Source organism: Spea bombifrons, chromosome 10 (assembly GCF_027358695.1).
Source record: "Spea bombifrons isolate aSpeBom1 chromosome 10, aSpeBom1.2.pri, whole genome shotgun sequence".
Lineage (NCBI taxonomy): Eukaryota > Metazoa > Chordata > Amphibia > Anura > Pelobatidae > Spea > Spea bombifrons.
The window spans coordinates 25547986-25567017 of record NC_071096.1 but is presented as its reverse complement, the minus strand read 5'-3'; the positions used below and the strand labels follow the sequence as shown (position 1 = coordinate 25567017).

Genomic DNA, 19032 nt, shown 5'->3' with positions numbered 1-19032 from the left:
CCCATCAGATGCTCAAATTATGTACAACTATCAGATTGTTCTTCCCCACACTCGAGAAGGAGAAAAACTGGTTATCAATGTTGCATTTTCATGTTCAGATGGCTTTGTATTTCTAACGCCATTTGTCTCCAGATGTGAAAAGCCATCCAACTTTCCAATGAAAATGGCTACGGTCCCAGATGTGTTATACTGTAGTAATTTGTTCTATCTACAAATGACTTGAGTTAGGAGATCGCTAACATAGGGAGATAAGGCATGGCATATCCTTGCACATAAATAAAGGGCTGGAGGAACGTATGGTTTTGTTAGAAAGCAGGAAGGCATATAGGTATTTGAAGAACTTCACATATGAACAATGCTCCTCTGATGTGTAAATCCCTGTTTATGAATAAGCACACTTACATTCATGTTGTAGATAACGTAAAAGGCTATTTAATCATTAGAAACCCCTTTTGCACTTATGTTACACCCATACCTGGGAACTTCTGGGCTCCGGCTACCTGAAGCCTTCCCTTGCGGGACGTGGCCAGGACTGCACACTGACGTGAGCGTGCAGTCCCGCTGACATCGGTGGGCAGCCCCACTGACGTCAATGGGAGTTCCCGCTGACGTTAATGGGAGTTCCCGCTGGTGTCGGGCGGGAAACACCCCCATTTAAAGGAAAAATGGGTGGGGAGTGTCAAGACCCCGCTCCCTGGAGGATTCGGGTCTCCGGAGGAGACTTTTTTTAAATGTTCACTTATTGCACAGAGGAATCGTTGGAGATCCTCGAGGTGGAAATGTTCCTTTTGTACATGGTGACTCTAAAGGGGACTCTAAAGGTCTTGAGTTTCACCGACATTGTACTGTTCCAAAGTCTTTTCCTGCGTGTACACATTCAGGTGTCATTGGGAGTCGTTCCTCAGTACTTACAATCATTGCTGGCTGGCAGACCACTAGCGATTCCTGATAAATGTCCTTTTCTGACATAACCAGCAGTATAAGTTAAATCGTGTTTATCGGTGACTTCTCCGGGTCAAACTCAGAGCGTTCCCAGGTATATTTACACCTACAAATGTACTTGTTTTCCACGAAAACAGCTGAGTGACCCCAAACTTTTAGGTAATGTACATACATACATACTGATCTTCACACATAGACTTTTTCTTCCAACACGGAACCTGGAAAAATGTTTCTCCTCCAACTTTACTAGGATCTGCTACTAGGTATCATTAAAAGAGCAACCAACATAAGAATTCATGTCAGCTTCTATGTGGAGCAATGGCAGGATAAACCGGTTCCCGCTTGTTTTACCTGTCACTATGGGACCTGTCACTTGCCAAACGTTAAAATGGCCGCTATTCGCGTAATACTGTAACAACAACCCCTTAACCTCCCTTTTAACAGTCTTTCCCTCATCTAATATGTCCAAGGCTGCCTCGCAGCTTGATCACGTGATTGCTGTTTACAGTCATACTTTACTGTTGCCGGTTGCGCTCGCAGTAATTGCGTGAAGTGATGGCTCGCAGCTTGCTGATCTTCTTCTCCGCTCTCTATCTGGTCTCCGGGCTTCCCACGGGCCAGTGGCTAAACGTCTCGCCCGATGAACCGGAGCTGAAGACGGCAGTGGATCTAGTTGTGCGGGAGTATAACAGCTTGAGCGATCACGAATATGTATTTCGGCAACTGCTGATCACCGATGCCAAGAAGCAGGTAAGAAGCTGGTGTGACGTCATCAGCGAATTAGGACGTCATCACCCCACATTTTATGTTTTGTGTTCCAAGGAGCACCATGTAACATTTGATGCATGTATAAATCTTATGAATTACACACAACTTCCAAGCTATACAGCTGGAAAAAATAAATGATATGATTATACATTTACCTACTTCATTCATTATATTTGATCTTATTTGTAAATACATATAGTGTGATTAAAAATTTATTTTTTAATATTTCATATTTTTTAATTAATATTTCATATTTTTTTAATCTTTAGTGTTAGATGTTTGCGGATTAGATTAATATGTTGAAATCAGATGATACTGCTGTATATTAAACCAGCGCACACCAGAATGTACTATAAGCAAAGATCTGCTCCGCTTCCACCCAGAACTAGTTTATATTGCATATCGGGACTGGGTTCTTTTGATAATAAACATGCTCATGTCGGGTAAAACGAATTTGTATTTATGCTCTTGCACTACATATACTGGGTTATACATTAACACCATCCGATGCTTAGTAATTTAATAATCTCATAAAAGCTCCTCCATATAAGTAATCAATAAACTGCGCAGGAGTTTACTTTCCTTGACTGCACTATGGCCAACCCCAATGAAGAAGGGCTGAACTGGCCCTGCATAATGCATAGTTAAATATGTGCGATATTTCTTACTGAAATAGTGAGAATCGTGGGACCTCAGAGGGGAAGGAAAGATGCAGCTCTGTAGCTGCAACTTCTCTCTAAGGCAATCTGTCATTCAGCTTTCACTGTATACTAGATATAATATACATCTCTGTCCTTATGTGTTGTTGTTTTTTTCTAGTTGGTATCTGGGTTAAAGTATGACCTGACTGTGTTACTAGGCCACACTTTGTGTAAGAAGAGAAGAGATGTGATCCCGGATAATTGTCAGCTCTATGGCCCAGATAACCCAAGGGTAAGACGTGATCTATATTCATTATAGTTCTAGTTGTAGATATGAGTCATTCGCTGTATAGCACACTCCGACCGGTCACACGGGTTTGTTGTTTGTGATTAGTGTCATCTGATGTGCAGATGATGTGTTATTATGACACATGGACTCGTCTGACTCTGTAGAATAGTAAATGATGGGACAAGCTTTTTTTCCAGATCAAATACCGCTATAAAACTTGCTTTAGGTATAATTTTACTTTGTTAAGGGTTTTGTTGTAACTTGTCTCCTTCCAGATATTAGACTACAGCTATTTAGCACACATGAATTCCAGCTGATCTGATCCGAGGAACGGCTGCACGTATCATTTGATGGCTATGGCAGATTTTAATGATTGTATTTCATGACAGGCAAAGGGGAGGGTAGCAAAGGGGGGCAATCGCCTCCTGATCTGAAGATTTGGGGCGTTTTCTACATATACAAGAATCTACGGAAAGGGGAGCACCGCACCAAGTAGGACGAAAGGCATTCAGATTCCCGGGTTGCAAATGGAATAATAATGACCAATAAGCACACAAAACAAAGCAAGAATTCACACTATAAGAACAAAAAAGTCTCCCCATGTGATAATATCTTATGCTGAGTATATGTGTATATATATATATATATATATATATATATACACACACTTCTTAATATATGGCTGCTTAACTCCTAAATATTCTTCCAATACTTTCTATAATCCACAAAAAAGCCAACCAAAGGCAGGAGGCGCTCATAAATGGGGGGGATACAAATATTTGAGTTATTTATAGGAGGTCACACTGTTTTTGTATATTTTTTTTCTTTCCATATAGTACCTCCTGCCTTTGGCCGTTTTTTTTGTGTGTCACAGTATAAGGCCATAGGTTGCGTAGCCTGCCACTGCATCAAAGTACCCCAATTTCAGCGAGGGTATCCTTTCTGTGCCCGTTTTTGCAAGTATGCTCTGGGCAGAGCAGTGCTGTACACCCTGGCATTGTTTCCCTTGCCATTGTTTTTGGACACAATTATTAGGGCTCAAGCTTGGTTTTAAACAAAGCACAGTTTACAAAGCATGCCTGCCAATATTTTAATACTTGGCTGAGCAATCAACATCCATAAACACAACCCGTTCTGTGTCTGATGTCACTTTCTGGAGATCAAATACAGAAGAAAAAAGAGTGTCCTTGTGCCGTCCAAACATCATCTTTTTCTTATGACAGTAACGCACGCAGGCTGTTTTGGAAACAACTCGAAGACCAAACAAGCTTTTGAAACATGGAAGTTTGACAGTAGATGAGAACTAGATGGAGAAATAAACTAAACATTATTTGAAGTTCCAAGCTCGGTATTTCCAAAGCCTTTTTTTAAAATGTTCACTTATTGCACAGAGGAATCGTTGGAGATCCTCGAGGTGGAAACGTTCCTTTTGTACATGGCGACTCTAAAGGGGACTCTGAAGGTCTTGAGTTTCACCGACATTGTACTGTTCCAAAGTCTTTTCCTGCGTGTGCATATTCAGATGTCATTGGGAGTCGTTCCTCAGTACAATCATTGCTGGCTGGCAGACCACTAGCTTTACCTGCTAAATGTCCTTTTCTGACATAACCTGCAGTATAAGTTAAATCGTGTTTATCGGTGACTTCTTTTGGCGAAAGTTGGGATGGCAAACTTGAGCTCTCCGTAGAATTAAATTGCTAGTGACTTCCTCTTGAAATGAACTGAAGACTGTGTTCAAATGTAAATTATTATTTATTGTTTTATATAGCGCCATCATATGCTGCAGCGCTGTACAATGGGTAAACTGGACATAAGTAGTAAATAACATAAGAATTTGACATTTCGAAACAAGAGCCTCAAACGATCTTATAATCTAGAGGAAGTTTGTACTGGGTATGTTACACAAGAGCTAAAAGTGCTGCTGTTAGGAAGGACCAGCCACACTAGGAGAAGTATTGTCTGAAAGCAGGAGAGGGACTTGGAAAGGTGAGCTAAAGGAATATTAGGGGCAGCCCTTGAGAAATCTTACAAGCGTGCATGGGAACTAGAAATCAGACAGCACGGGGCAGACAGAGATCATCCGATTAGCGGAGAGAGAGATAGAAGTGTATTTGGAGATGAGATGTAACTAAGGGAACTGCTATGAAGGACTTTTAACATTACATTACATTATATTTATTTATTGTAATAATTTATAAACACATACGATAACAAACTAGTGCAAAGGAGAGGAGGGCCCTGCTCTTGGGAGCTTACAATCTAGTCGGAAGGGGAAGTGAGACAATAGGAGAGGACTTCTTGGATGGGGATGAGTTGGTCTGGTTCCGACGATGTGTTGAAGCTGTTGATTGTTCAGATGGTCTGATTATGATGATGGTTGGGAATACTGGGAAGGAATGTTGTACGCTTCCCTGAACAGGTGGGTTTTCAGAGAGGTTTGGAAGGTTGTGTACGAGGTAGAAAGTATGATGGAACAGGCAAGGGAATTCCACAGGAGGGGTGCAGTGCGGGTGAAATCCTGAATACGGGAGTGGGAAGAGGTAACAACAGTAGAAGAAAGCCGCAGGTTACAATAATCGAGGCAGGAGATAAGAAGGGCTCGAACAAGAGTCTCAGTGGCATTTTGTGTTAGGAATTTGAGAATTGCGGGCAATGTTTTTAAGACAGTGAGGGCGGTTTTTAGAGACAGACTGAACATGGGGGTTACTGAGAGGTCAAGGGTGACACCAAGGCAGCGAGCGTGAGGTGACGGGGAGATGATTGCACCATTAACATTGAGGAAACTGGTAAGGACATTTTAGCATTGGAGGGAGGAAAGATGAGGAGTTTTAGAGAGGTTTTAGAAAGATTGAGTTTTAGGAAACATGTAGACATCCAGTTAGAGACTGAGGCAAGGCAGGATCTAAGAGGCAAGGAGATAAGATAGGTAGAGAACAGAAGGGGTCCTAGAACTGAGCCTTGGAGTACCCCAACGGACAGAGGGGAGAAGAAGTGTTACTGGAGACGGAGATGCTGAAGGATGGTAGGTCGTGTAAAGATGCTTGGCCCCTATTCCTTTCGAGCAGCAGTACATTACCATCCCTACATAGGGTGACTGGATGTCCCTGTTTGAGATCCCCCTTGTAGATTTTTTTCTTTTTTGTCGCTGAAACAACCCTACATTTCAGTTTTACCTAAAAATGAAAAAAAGTCTTTAAGAAGCACGCTATAGCAGGAAACCCAGTCGCTAGCAGTCACTGTGCTTGCACACATGACTAGAAATCTGGCTGCACTGAAATCAGGAGGCAGCCGACAGGAATGTGAAGAAATGGCCGCTGCAAGCAAAATGCAGATTCTGTTCCTCAAAGATTGCAAAACCAAACACAGTTTCCTTCATTGACCCCTGACAAAAAATGTGAACAAATGCCAGTGTGCCACAAGAAGCTGTTTTAGGAATTCATTTTCCTTTACTGATGTATGTAAACGTTGTTGCTTTGTTATAAATAATATTATTTTCTCGTTTCTTCTTGTTTGCAGACGGTGAAGTGTAATTTTTCGATATTGATTGTCCCGTGGATAAATGAGACAAAAATATTACATCAGAAATGTTCCCAAGAAAGTATGTGCAACTTTAACAGAGTTCATATTAAGTCAGTATATAACAATAACAATGTAGGATCTGTATAAACACATTAACCTATGCTGTCCTGCACAAGTAGGGCATTTATTGTATTTTATCCCACATAGTCACACACCAGAATTCTGAACTGCCATTAACTACATTTGTTATGACACAGCTAGGCCCTCTATTTTTGATCGGGGCTTAATTTGACATTTTTACAACGTGCTTGAAAAGGTCAAAGTTAATGGAACTTACTGGTAGCTTTGCCTAGTTTTAATAAGGTCCGAAACTGCTCTGGAAATGGGATTTAAAGTAGTCAAATTCCTCTTTAACATCTTTTTATATTTTCTATAGGTCTACTACGGGAACTGATCGATTCTTCATCTTCAACAGAATCAGAGGTATGATAGACTGTATTTAGAGAATCTCATTCTCGGTGTGTATTGAGTTTTCACGTTTCTCCAAAAAATTTAATCCCAGAATTTCAGAACTTTCAGTCCTTTTCTTTCTGTTACTGACCTTCCAGTTTTCTCTTTGATTTTAAGGATGAGCTGCTGGAAACCATCACACTTTTTAAGGATTTTATGATAACCTATAACAAAAATTATGCTGATCATGAAGGTGAGGATTGTTTTAGTTGGATTATAGGTACTGATTACCAACGATTACTTAGACTGGGAACTAAAAAAAATACCTATATTTTGCGTATACTATATTAAAATACAAGTATCTTCTAATGAAACAAACACAAAATAAAGTGAAAAATACTTTAGTATTTATATAACAGTATAATAAACAGAAACAGGATGGAGATACAAAAAAAAATGACATGATCAGTAATTATATACCGTATTTGTTCGTCTTATAATCAAGGTCGTCTTCTAATTAGACCTCAAATAGAGGTCTGACTATGAGACTAAGATCCAGATCCCCCGCAGCGCTGCAGGGGACCCGGATCCTCCTCTCTGGTAACCTCAGCTGCTTCCACCGGGGCGAAAGTGCTGGCAGCAGCTGAGGTTGTCTACGCGAATTGCGCATGCCTTCTCCGGCTGCCAGAGAGGAGAATTCCCTGCAGCGCTTCTTTGCTCATCTTTACTGAGGGTGTCAATATTCATGGAGGGCACTGCAAACACGATATGGATTAAGCATATTAGAAGTTGGATTTATATATGAAACCATACACGTTTTTTTCTCTTTTGCATATTCTGACCCTGGAGTCAGGCAGCCATAGCTTTTAAATTTTTCTTCTGGCAAATGCATTTTTGGAGTTATTACAGATCTTTATGCAAGACATACCTTTATGTCTGTTGAGATTTATACATGTGATAAGGAAACAGTTCCGTGTAATTAATACAATGTAATTAATACAATGTTAATACTGACACAGCAAGACAAGTCTTATATAGGGTTTTATTAGTTTATGGGCTGTTACTTTATATAAGGCTGTAGCACTGCGTGGCCTTTCAGATAATTTTCTGTATGCATATTTTCTCCATTACACAGAGGCAACTAGACGTTTGCAGATATTCTCTCAAAACCGGAAGAAGGCACAAAAAATCCAGGAGATGGATCAAGGAACTGCAGAGTACGGAATAACGAAATTCAGTGATCTCACCGGTGGGTGCTTCGGTATCCTTACATTTCATGGAGCTTTTACAGAGGGGACACATAGTATAATCTGCTTTTGCTGCATGAAATATTGTGCAGTTGAGTATCCCAGGCTTTTTCGAATTGGTTTTGCTCACCTCTGTTGGAACACGCCAAGCTGTGTACACACATGTAGTCATATTATATGTATGTAGAGCCAGCAGCTCCTGACACCAATTTCTCATCCAATGTTCACCTCCGTGAGTGATTTCACAGCAGCTTGATATTTAATATTTGTTTTTCATTAAGATAATCTGTTTCTTAATTTTCAGAGGAAGAATTCCGAACTTTCTACCTGAATCCCTTGTTATCCACCCAGCCCCAACGTCCAATGCGGAAAGCTGTGATCCCAAGTGATCCTCCCCCTGCCCAATGGGACTGGAGAGACAATGGAGCTGTCACCGAAGTCAAAAACCAGGTGCCACGTCATTGCAATGTTCCTTGTCTCTGACAATCTCTTTATCTCTCCTCTGTTACTATCTCTTCTCTTCCCTACATGCATTCTCTATTTTCTTATTTTTTTGACTCACTTCTACTTTCCACTTTCTGTTTCCTTTCATGAATTTTCTCTTCACCACCATGGCTTCCTTTCTTCTGTATCCCCTCTCCAGGGCATGTGTGGATCATGCTGGGCTTTCTCTGTCACGGGAAATATTGAAGGACAGTGGTTTCTGAAGAAAGGCAAGCTGGTCTCCCTCTCTGAGCAGGGTAAGATATAGCATTGAGAAATAATGTTAAAGGTGCTGTGCCACTCAGACTGGACATTATTTGCCCTCTTTATTGACCAAAGCAAAATAACCTTAGTATAGATTTCATTTTATTCTTCTTACTAATCAACATGTACACAGACAGACACTTTTAGGGAGCGTTGCAGTTTCTATGGAAACAACCTATCATGGCCTGATTTTGTATCATATGTGTCACGTACAAGTAGTAGGAGACACCGTGGTCAGGTAGGACTCCAGGACAGAACAGGTATAACAAGCCGAGGTCAGGATTCCGGAGAGCAGGATAGTCGTATAACAGAGCCGAGGTCAGGATTCAGGAAAACAACGAAGTCAGACAAGCCAGGATCATACACAGGAATACCGAATCAGGAAACGCTATCTGGGCACTAGCACAAGGCATAGACAACCAACAGAAGGCAAGGTCAGATAGAACTGAAGAGGTTTAAATAGAAACCACAGAGGAAGTTCAAATCTCCCGCCAAACCTCATGACGTCACTTCCAATGACCGGGAATCACCACCATGATGAGTGTGGCGCAATCTCCCTTCATATAAGCCTGCAGTTCGGGAGTTCACCGCGAGTGCCGAAACCGGACGCCGTGTTCCAGGAGGTCTGCCTCTCCTGCGCGGCAGTCCTGCAGGCGACGGCGGAGGCGGCACAGTGTTGGAGGGAGGTCTCCCTCTCCTCCGTGGAGGATCCGGTGCCCGAGCGTTGGAGGGGGGTCTCCCTCTCCTCCGTGGCGGCTCCGGAGGTCTTGCGTTGGAGGGGGGTCTCCCTCTCCTCCGTGCCGGCTCCGGTGGTCGTGTATTGGAGGGGGGTCTCCCTCTCCTCCGTGCCGGCTCCGGTGGCCGCGTATTGGAGGGGGGTCTCCCTCTCCTCCGTGCCGGCTCCGGTGGCCGCGTATTGGAGGGGGGTCTCCCTCTCCTCCGTGCCGGCTCCGGTGGCCGCGTATTGGAGGGGGGTCTCCCTCTCCTCCGTGGCGGCAACGTGGGAGCCGGGGGCAGGTAAGTAACAGTATGACATTTTAGTGTTCCTGGGAAAAATATAACCGAAGCAAACTTTTTAAGGAATTATTTCTTGGAAAAACTCAGTATTAATCAGTACTGGGAATGATATTTCTAATCCTGTGATGTTGCCATTAATCCAATCATCGTTTAGACTCTTTGTGTTTTAGTATTAGCTGTACTAGTTTACAAATTTGCCAGGTTCTGTAAAAACAATCAATAATACCCTTTTTAATAAAAAAAATACCATTGAAATATTGTTAAATAAAAATAAACTATAGTGTGGGTCACATTAATGACGGTGGTGTTTGGCGTGCTTGGGTTATTATGTACTTTAAATGAATTCTTCTGGAGCTGTTGACATTACCAAAAGGTGATTTCCAGAAAGTTTTAATAAAAAAGATGAAAACATATAAATGTATCTCCAACTAGAAATGGCACGAGCCCTGACAGTTACCGTATTTCAGGTTGGTGTTAAGCAATCCCCCAATAGAACATCTGAAGTCAAAATTATTATTTTTTCTCTCTTGTTGCTTAATTCTGCTTAAATGCAGGCTTTCATCATACAGCGGGCAACTCCCATAACTTTTATGTACATAAGTGAGCTTCTTTCGCTGCTATTTCTTGTAAGAGATTATTAGTCATTTAATCAGGATTAAGGAGTCTGGAGCTCGCTGATCCCGTGAAACCTCTTTGCAAAAACAGTATACCATTACTTTGCAGTTGTTACTCTGTCTGTATTGTGCTGTTACCCACAATAAACAGTGTTGATGAGTAAGCAGACCTTTAATCCAGTTTCTGAAAATGATGCTGATAAAGCAGGTGTTCTTGTCTGATTTTTGTTCTCTTGTACAGAAAGAAAATATTTAAGGTTTCATTTTGCCCTCTTTTTCTATCTATCTATCTATCTATCTATCTATCTATCTATCTATCTATCTATCTATCTATCTATCTATCTGTCTATCCTGAATATAACACAAACAATACAAGACTAAGGATTGGTTAATATCAGGACAAAAGGACCAATCTAGAGTTTCTCTTTCAAAAACAGGCCAAGTTGTTCGTGCATAGTTGGAAATGGGAGAGGGGGTAATAATGTAGCCTAGACTGAAAGAGGCCAGTCTTGCCCAGCAGATACACCGGTCCTCGCATGTGTCGTTTTGGACGTTCACTACTACCCAACGATAGATGTGAAAAGTGAAGGAGACATTTTTGTCTGTAGCCTGGCTCTGTTGTTCCCATTGTATGAAATATCTGTATTTTTAGTGAATAACCTGGTCCTTGTGATGTCATAAAATAACCACAAGGTGTCACTGTTAGGATTCTAAATCAAATGTTAGATACACACGTAAATCTCAGATTATCCAATAATCATTTTACCTTTTTTTTTTTTTTTTATAAAAGGTACCTTTCTTTATACTTTTACTGTAAGGAAATACAGCTAAGTCTGAGCCCTCATCATTGCAAGACGCAAGGTGTGAGTGCTTTTATACCCAAATGTAACCTGTTATTTCACATACAAGCTGTCTCTTTAAACACCAGGGAAGGATTTTCTGAGTATGTGTAATAATGCTCAAGGTTCTCGTCATTTTCCAAGGTTTCTATTTTTTCCATTGCTCTCTTATATTATGTAGGATCTCTTGTTACTTTAGAGGATGCATTTTCCTTTTGGAGGGTATCAGGAACCGACACCTGTATACAAGCCCCTTGAAAGTAATAAGGCATCAGGTTTTACCTATAACCTTATGTTATTACTTACAGAGTTGGTGGATTGTGATGGAGTGGACCATGCCTGTGGAGGTGGCCTCCCATCAAGCGCTTATGAAGCCATTGAAAATCTGGGTAGGTGTCAATGTTCAACCCATAAAAACATTAACGTGCCCTTTATTTAAGTATTATAATTGAATTAGTGAATTGCTAAATCTACTAAATCTGTAATAATTTTGGCATTGTACAAAATGTGCAATATGAATTGGACTCTAGAAAAATGCATTCATTCGATAAATTCCACTTATTTATCTTTTAACAAGAAAGCAGGAGTCGGCAAACTTCAAATACAATTATTATAGAACAGTAGTTTTCTTTTTCTTTTTTTAAAGCTGCCTTTCTCAGGGGAATCATTTGTAAAACTCATACAGATTACGAAGGATTTTGGGATTGTCCAAAAGCCTTCTGCGAATTAGATTACTTTAATTGTTGATTAAAGATACAAAGATGAATGGACATTGGTGTGTCGCAGTCCTCTAAAGGTTTTGTGAGTGGCAAGCAAAAACAAAGAGCCCCCAAACTGTTAGAACATGGGACCCTTTTGCCTTCTAGTCGAGGTTATGTCTTGTTTTATGTTTTTTGATGTTGCTTGTTGGAATTTATCTTAATTTAACAGAGACAAGGTCAGCGCGGGCCATATGATCAGTAAATGATAAACTCATTGCTGTATTCTAAACTTTTACGTGTCCAAAAACGTTCTAACATTTGTTTTCCGTATAGTCTAGTCCATGTGATCCGCTAAAGTGTCTTATTTCTTTGTCTTTGTGTTGTAGGAGGACTGGAGACCGAGCAAGATTACAGCTACCAGGGTCATAAAGAAAGCTGTAGCTTCTCCACCGGCAAAGTCTCGGCATACATCAACAGCTCAGTGGAGATTTCCAATGACGAGACACGTAAGAAAAACCTTACATACACCCACTCTGCTTTCATTAGAGTCATATAATTGAAATCTAAGGGCAGTTATGGTGGAAATTGCACTTTAGCGATACATTACTGTGTGTTTTATAGAGGAGAGGCCCGTGTACATAATTATTCCAGATAAATAACTCCTCTGCCTTCCATTCCACTCTGGAGACCAATTCCAACCCTCAACAAAATAAAACCTCATTCTAACTGTTCTCAAACTGGAGGAGTACTCGTTAAATTGGCTTTGACTTTTATCCTTTGAATTGTTATTCCACTTGGACTGTTCTCGTTAAAATACTGCTGTATTATTGATTAGCCTGCCCTCTCTTTGCTGATGAAGGTATGGATACTGATTTTCCGTGGCGCTCTTGGTCCATTGCATTGCAGACATTTTGCAGGCTGCTGTATTTCAGTTTACAATCTCCATGGAAACTGCCTCGTTTGCTGTGTACTTTAATGGGAGGTATCTAGGACAGGGGCGTCCAACCTGCGGCCCTCCAGCTGCTGCAGGACTACATCTCCTATCCTCCTCAGCCAGCACCTTAACTGAAAGAGCATTATGGGAGATGTAGTCCTGCAGCAGCTGGAGGGCCGCAGGTTGGACGCCCCTGATCTAGGATAAACTACATACATTGTTTAATAAATGAAAAATTGTGGATACTATCAGAAACCAGTGAACGCCAATCGATTCTTAATTAAAAATTCATTGATATGGTTTTGACCATAGTTTTTAGTTACTTTTACAAATATATGGGCAGTATAGATTTTTTGGGGTAAAAACAAGGAAATTGCAATGGCTGAAGATATTCGCATTTGCAACATGAAAAATAGCTTCTCTGTAAGATAACTTTGTTAAAGCTACATTTGTTTTCTATGTCTTGCAGAGATTGCAGCTTGGCTGGCGAAGAATGGACCAATTTCTATCGCACTTAATGCCTTTGCCATGCAGGTATGTAACATCCTGACTATAGACTATTATTGAGGTATAGAGTTAGTCTGTAACTTCCGCGGACTCTGCTCCTGTTGTATGAATGATCACTGACGAGCCATGGTTAGCTCTTCTTCACTTCCCGCACCATACTAGTGCTTTCCACAGATTAACCCAGGCCAACGTGCAGTAGTGCATACAAACCCAAAACAGGGACTATGTTTAAGGGATTGTTCTGTTTCACCTACTACAGACTTAAGAGAATATCGTATACGGTAAACAGTCACCAAACAGCGCAACTGAACCATAATACATTGGAAATTGTCTATGTTTTGTCTTCAAATGCTCGACAGATAAAATAAAGTTAAGTTATATGCCAGGGCTGTCCAACCTGCGGCCCTCCAGCTGCTGCAGGACTACATCTCTCATACTCCTCAGCCAGCTTCTTAGCTGAAAGAGCATTATGGGAGATGTAGTCCTGCAGCAGCTGGAGGGCCGCAGGTTGGACACCCCTGTTGTCCATATATGCTATTGTGTTATCTCCTGATGATTATTTGACAGCACTGTCCCTTTAATAGTCTGCTACATCGAATTCCATAGCTTTTACATAGGATATGAATCCTGTAGTAGTTCATCTGAGTCATTTTCCAAGCTATATATTTTCCAAGCCTATGTACTCTTTCCTAGGTACACTTTGATCTCTTGGTTTGTGCTTTGTGTCTGAACGTGTTCTGGATGTCTTCCTCTCTGTTCCAGTGATCCACCTTGACTGCTCAATGTTTAACCCTTTTTCTTTTTTTTTTATTATTTTTCTCTATTTTGATTATCAGATAAAATTCAGTTCAAACAAAAAAGGGAGCAAGTAATTGGCTTTACCTTGACAAGTTAACAGATACGCTCCATTGTAGGCAAAAAATGGTGTTTGTCCCTCTCTTACAATTATTTCCTCTAACTTTTATATTTATTTATTTAATACCCGATCATTCCCACTCTCTCAAATACTAAGACAAACTATATACTACCAACAAACTGTAGGAAACATGCCTCCGATAGTCCATCAGACCCCCCACATAGATCCCACATATTGAGCCGTCATTCATAAATGATACATAAAGATAATATATCTCCCTTCATCTTTCCCATCACCCCCATGAAAGCATCGAGATATTGAGTATTGTGTTCCTTTAGATAATGGACACCACATGCCCTGAGGGTTAACGCATTTTAATTCTACAGCTATTTAGCTTATAGTTTACACTTTTTTTATCTTTAAAAAGCTACTATGATAGATTTACCCTGGGGTGCAGCTGCTCATGCTTAGTTTGATTTTACATAATCAGATTTGCTCAGTGCTACTTGATGTTCTGTACGTCATTGCCAACGACAGGCTCAGACAACGCTGGGTTATTATATAATGCTGATTAACCTATCATTCCAATCGTTTCCAGACGACGGATCATCCGGGATAGTCAGACACAGCCCCGGGTTCTGATTTATTGTCGTATAAGCCCCTGCCTGTACATTCCCAGTGCGGTGTGGTCAGTGTAGCTTTCAATCTGATAAGGACACTTACCGATTGTCTATTATTAGGGCTTTTATCAGGATAGGGATTCCATGTGATATAGTCATAGCAATATCAAAACAGGCTATGCCAGTGCTGGGTTTAATGTATGGTTATTAAAGAAACATAGAATTTGAAGGCAGATAAGAGCTATTCAGGCCATCTAGTCTGCCCATTTTATCTCATCATAGACTAAGGATAGTTGGATGCCCATCACATACATGCTTAATCATCATAGCAAATTATTGGACCAACGTAAAATGCATATCGTTACTCTTTATTCTCTGTTAGTTCTACAGGAAAGGCATTTCCCATCCATTCCGTATACTTTGTAGTTCCTGGATGATCGATCACGCTGTGCTGCTTGTTGGCTACGGTGAACGTGAGTTTTACCAGCTACCTGTTATCTAGTCTGGATTATTTACAATTTATAGTCTTGTTTATTATTTTTTTTATATATCCTTGCAGGTGTTGGGACTCCCTTCTGGGCTATCAAGAATAGCTGGGGTCAGGACTGGGGAGAGCAGGTAAACTGACTTACAATATGAACAAATAGAACAGAGAGAGAGGGGAGAACACAGGGGTGATGGTCATGTTATGTACCATTTAACACAGAATGACAAACAGGATTGTATTAGCTGTGCAAAGGTGACTGACAGGACACATCTCTATGGGGTGACACAGAGTTTGGAAACTATTGGTAGAGACCTAGAATGATTTACCTCCCGGTACAGAGTGGAACATAGGAAAACCTGGAGAAGACCTATCCTTTCTACCACAGTGTCACTTATAGTAAATATATAGTAAATTGTCCCACAAACCAGATTGTCACTGTGTAAACAGGCAGAGCCGACAGTCTTGACTACCCACCAGAAGGCAGCACAAGAAACAAGAATAAAAAAGGGACTTTTTTTTACACCTGGTATTGGCTGAGGGGCAATAGGAGACAGTATCGTTAGCCATACTTTGTTTGCTCTGTCTTAGTTTGTTTTTTTTGTTCGTCTTCAGGGTTATTATTACTTGTACCGAGGCTCCGGAGCTTGTGGAATGAACACAATGTGCAGTTCATCTGTGGTGGAGTAGAGCATTTTTTTTGCCCAAGAGATCAAGTCTTCCACGTTCTGTACACCTCCCTCTTCGAATAATTCCCTGTGATCTGTTGATGTACGTATAAGTGTGTGTATACATATACAGCGCCCTTACACATCCCTTCCTATTAAGTAATACCACTTGCAAATCAAAAGATTGCTGATCAAGTCCCTACTACCAGTCGCATGGCTATTGTCATGGTGTCTATTCCTCTTTCCGTACTGGCTTTATTGAATTCTTTATAGGCAAAGTCTATTATCACACTTCCATGCCATGACAGGACTTTTATTAGGCAATTAGTAATTAGCTTACGAGTTGGAAAATCACTACCTTTTACAATTCGCCTGAAACAAGCATTTTGCGTGGTGAGCCCCGGCCAACAATTAACTCACAAGTACAACTTTTTGTAAATGTTGTCCAGTGTTATTCAGCGAGTTCCAGTGCGTGATAACGATTTGAAATGTATAGTATACAGCCCACATGGTTCAACCAGTACTATTAGGGACTGCACTTAAATACTACATAGTTAGTGAGGTTCATGCAAAGGTTATCAAGACCACCTGTCTAAGGTCACATAGTTAGTTTCATCGTAAAGAAATGGAAACTATTCTAGACCCCAAATAGGCAGCCTGATAAATCTGATAAAAAGCCATCAACTACAAGCATTATGATACTGCTTTCACTATCCAAATAATTGCCCAAGGCTGGAGCTCAGTAAGGAACATTTTACGATCATTAAGAGCAGGTAGATTATTGGTAAATACTATTATAATCCTGTATTCATCTCTGTCTTAAAGAAATAATAGCTCTTTGGTATTCAAAGCATTTCCGTTTTTAACTAAGCAAGCCTGTTATTTATTTTATGAGTTAAATAGTATTTCTGTTTTTAATCAGCAAGCAGCTTATTGCACAAAGAGGATGTGTGCTTCTGAAATGAAAGATGGCTTTAATAGCCTCTAAATGAATAATTTAGACATTTTTAACATTATTTCTTAAATTTCTTTTTTTCGTTGCAGTTTTTGTGCTTCAGATTAGCCAGGTAGTCATAAATTTAGAAAGCACCATACGTTCAAAGGGTATGACAAAACTAGAATTGACAGATTAAGACAAACCAATACATTAGGTAAAGAGGGCTGGGCCCGTAAGCTTACAATCTTGTTGCATTAAAACTAATCTGTAGCCATTGTTCAAAAAACAAATTATCTTGCTTATCTGGTTTGCAGTTCAAAAGAAGAAATGTCATTTAGTAAAAATGGTCATAATTTTTTCCGGAAAGTATACACTAGGCTTATAGAAACAAACACTTCATCATACATTTTACTTTTTTAGGTAAAAAGGGTTTATGCCGATTGCCTGGTATTCAGCACTTAAAAATGGCCCTATGTATATTCTGTTTCACATTAGGCTACGTGGGCAGTGCCGGGGAATATGTCAACACATTATAAATAAGCTAATAATAATTTTATTAACATTTATTCTGCCAAATAACTGTTTTACAATTCAGCGGTGTTAGTGACTATGTTTGTCCAGTGATAAAATTGTGAAATAAAAAGATATTGCAATAATTACTACACCTGCATTATTCTGTTATGACAGAGTAAATGCCCTATAAACATCTTACCATCTAGCTAAATCGGTATCACTAATTAGTGCAATATTGCTTCTTATCTTTCCTGATTAAAAGTACAGGACAATGAGCCTATTTACATACCTCAATCAGTCGCAATAACCTGTTTTACAGCAAGTACAAGCTATACAGCAATTCCACAGGAATTATGGGTAATGACATGGGAATAAAGATCGCTCACTTTTTCCTATACAAGTACGTATACTTTCAATATATATATATATATATATATATATATATATATATATATATATATATATATATATATATGAGAAAAGAGACTTTAGTGCTCAAAGTAAACTATGACATCATTGCTACAATACACTATAGTCTCCTCCAGAGTGAAATATTTTTGATGTGGTTTATTTTTTAAGCAGCTTGATAGAAATGTTTTTTTGTAAAACATTGTAAAATGTTAATTCTCACACTGATTTCTTGTTATGTGTGTATGTAACTCAGGCATTAGTCCATTTAGTCAGGAAGGTGAGGTGGAGAATGTGACCCTTTCAGGGAAGATTGGGTAAATGGGTAAATCTATAGTAAGTGTAAGGTTTGGATTTTTTTTCCCCATGGTTAGATGATATTGTTACCCATTTGCTTTCACATGTAGACTTATGCTAGAGGATTTTAGAAACTAAAATTATTCTTTGATTTTATTAAAATAGTAGTTTTCATTATTTTAGCCAAACTTTTTCGGGGAATTTCTCTGTAACGCAAAAATGTAGAAAAGAAATGTGTGAGCTACATGAGACGGGTTATGAAAATGTGTCATAATAAAGTAGATTTAATAATCCGGAGTACCTCTGCTATTTTATGCAAAGTAATTTAATGATTCTTATTGAATTTGCAAATACATGAATTGTACCTGTTGTCAGCATGATGTAAATTAGCCTCGCAATAAACGATTTGCCTCTGATTGATTTTGTTGATATCATTGTATTTGTATCAGAGTATAATATTCTCCATAATATATAACAGACAATGTAAGTGCGTTATGCTTCCCTTTTCTCATTTAATTTACGACTTTCATACACTCACAATAATTGGTACTTCTGCATGATACTTTTTACTTCATCAGTATACTTTTTGTTATGTTTGCTGACCTATTGCTTACGTACAGAGTAAGGTTGAACGACATCATTCTTTTGATTTTAACCATGATTGCACTGATCCAAATAAAAAGTGGAAAGGAAACCCTTAAGGCTGATTAACACCTTTAATTAGAATTTAATCAAATAAGAACGTGTCATGTAATAATACCCATTATTGCCAAAAAGCAATCCAATGTATTCTTAAACTTCCGGATTGCACTTGGGGTAACCACCTCCATAGAGTGCATTCCAGAGCTTTATATCCCATGCTGTGAATCCCTTCTTTATGTTATTGTACTATCCCCTCTTGCTCTTAACATGTTGATATCATATTTCCTGATTCCCTGCCTTTATACCCCCCGGTTGTGTTTTGTCCCCCATTTCAGCCTGTGCAAAGAGGTGTATTATATTTCTATTCCTATGCAGTCGGTTTTCTTCATAGG

The 19032-nt window shown here is 39.7% G+C and overlaps 1 protein-coding gene across 1 annotated transcript; it reads left to right on the top strand.

Annotated features, from left to right (window-relative positions):
• Window positions 1-1378: 1378 nt before the first annotated feature.
• CTSF (cathepsin F) lies at window positions 1379-17108 on the top strand. The gene is made up of 14 exons (XM_053449589.1): window positions 1379-1692; window positions 2530-2643; window positions 6157-6238; window positions 6596-6642; window positions 6787-6862; window positions 7745-7858; window positions 8161-8306; window positions 8500-8596; window positions 11382-11462; window positions 12161-12280; window positions 13178-13242; window positions 15074-15164; window positions 15251-15309; window positions 15791-17108. Exons 1-14 carry the CDS (start codon window positions 1498-1500, stop codon window positions 15863-15865), a joined length of 1362 nt encoding a protein of 453 aa, XP_053305564.1. The 5' UTR covers window positions 1379-1497; the 3' UTR covers window positions 15866-17108.
• Window positions 17109-19032: the final 1924 nt, after the last annotated feature.

Coding starts and splice junctions, on each gene's coding strand:
- CTSF (XM_053449589.1), top strand. CDS start 1,498: ATGGCTCGCAGCTTGCTGATCTTCTTCTCCGCTCTCTATCTGGTCTCC. Junction 1,693..2,529: donor TCACCGATGCCAAGAAGCAG/GTAAGAAGCTGG, acceptor GTTTTTTTCTAG/TTGGTATCTGGGTTAAAGTA. Junction 6,239..6,595: donor TCAGAAATGTTCCCAAGAAA/GTATGTGCAACT, acceptor TATTTTCTATAG/GTCTACTACGGGAACTGATC.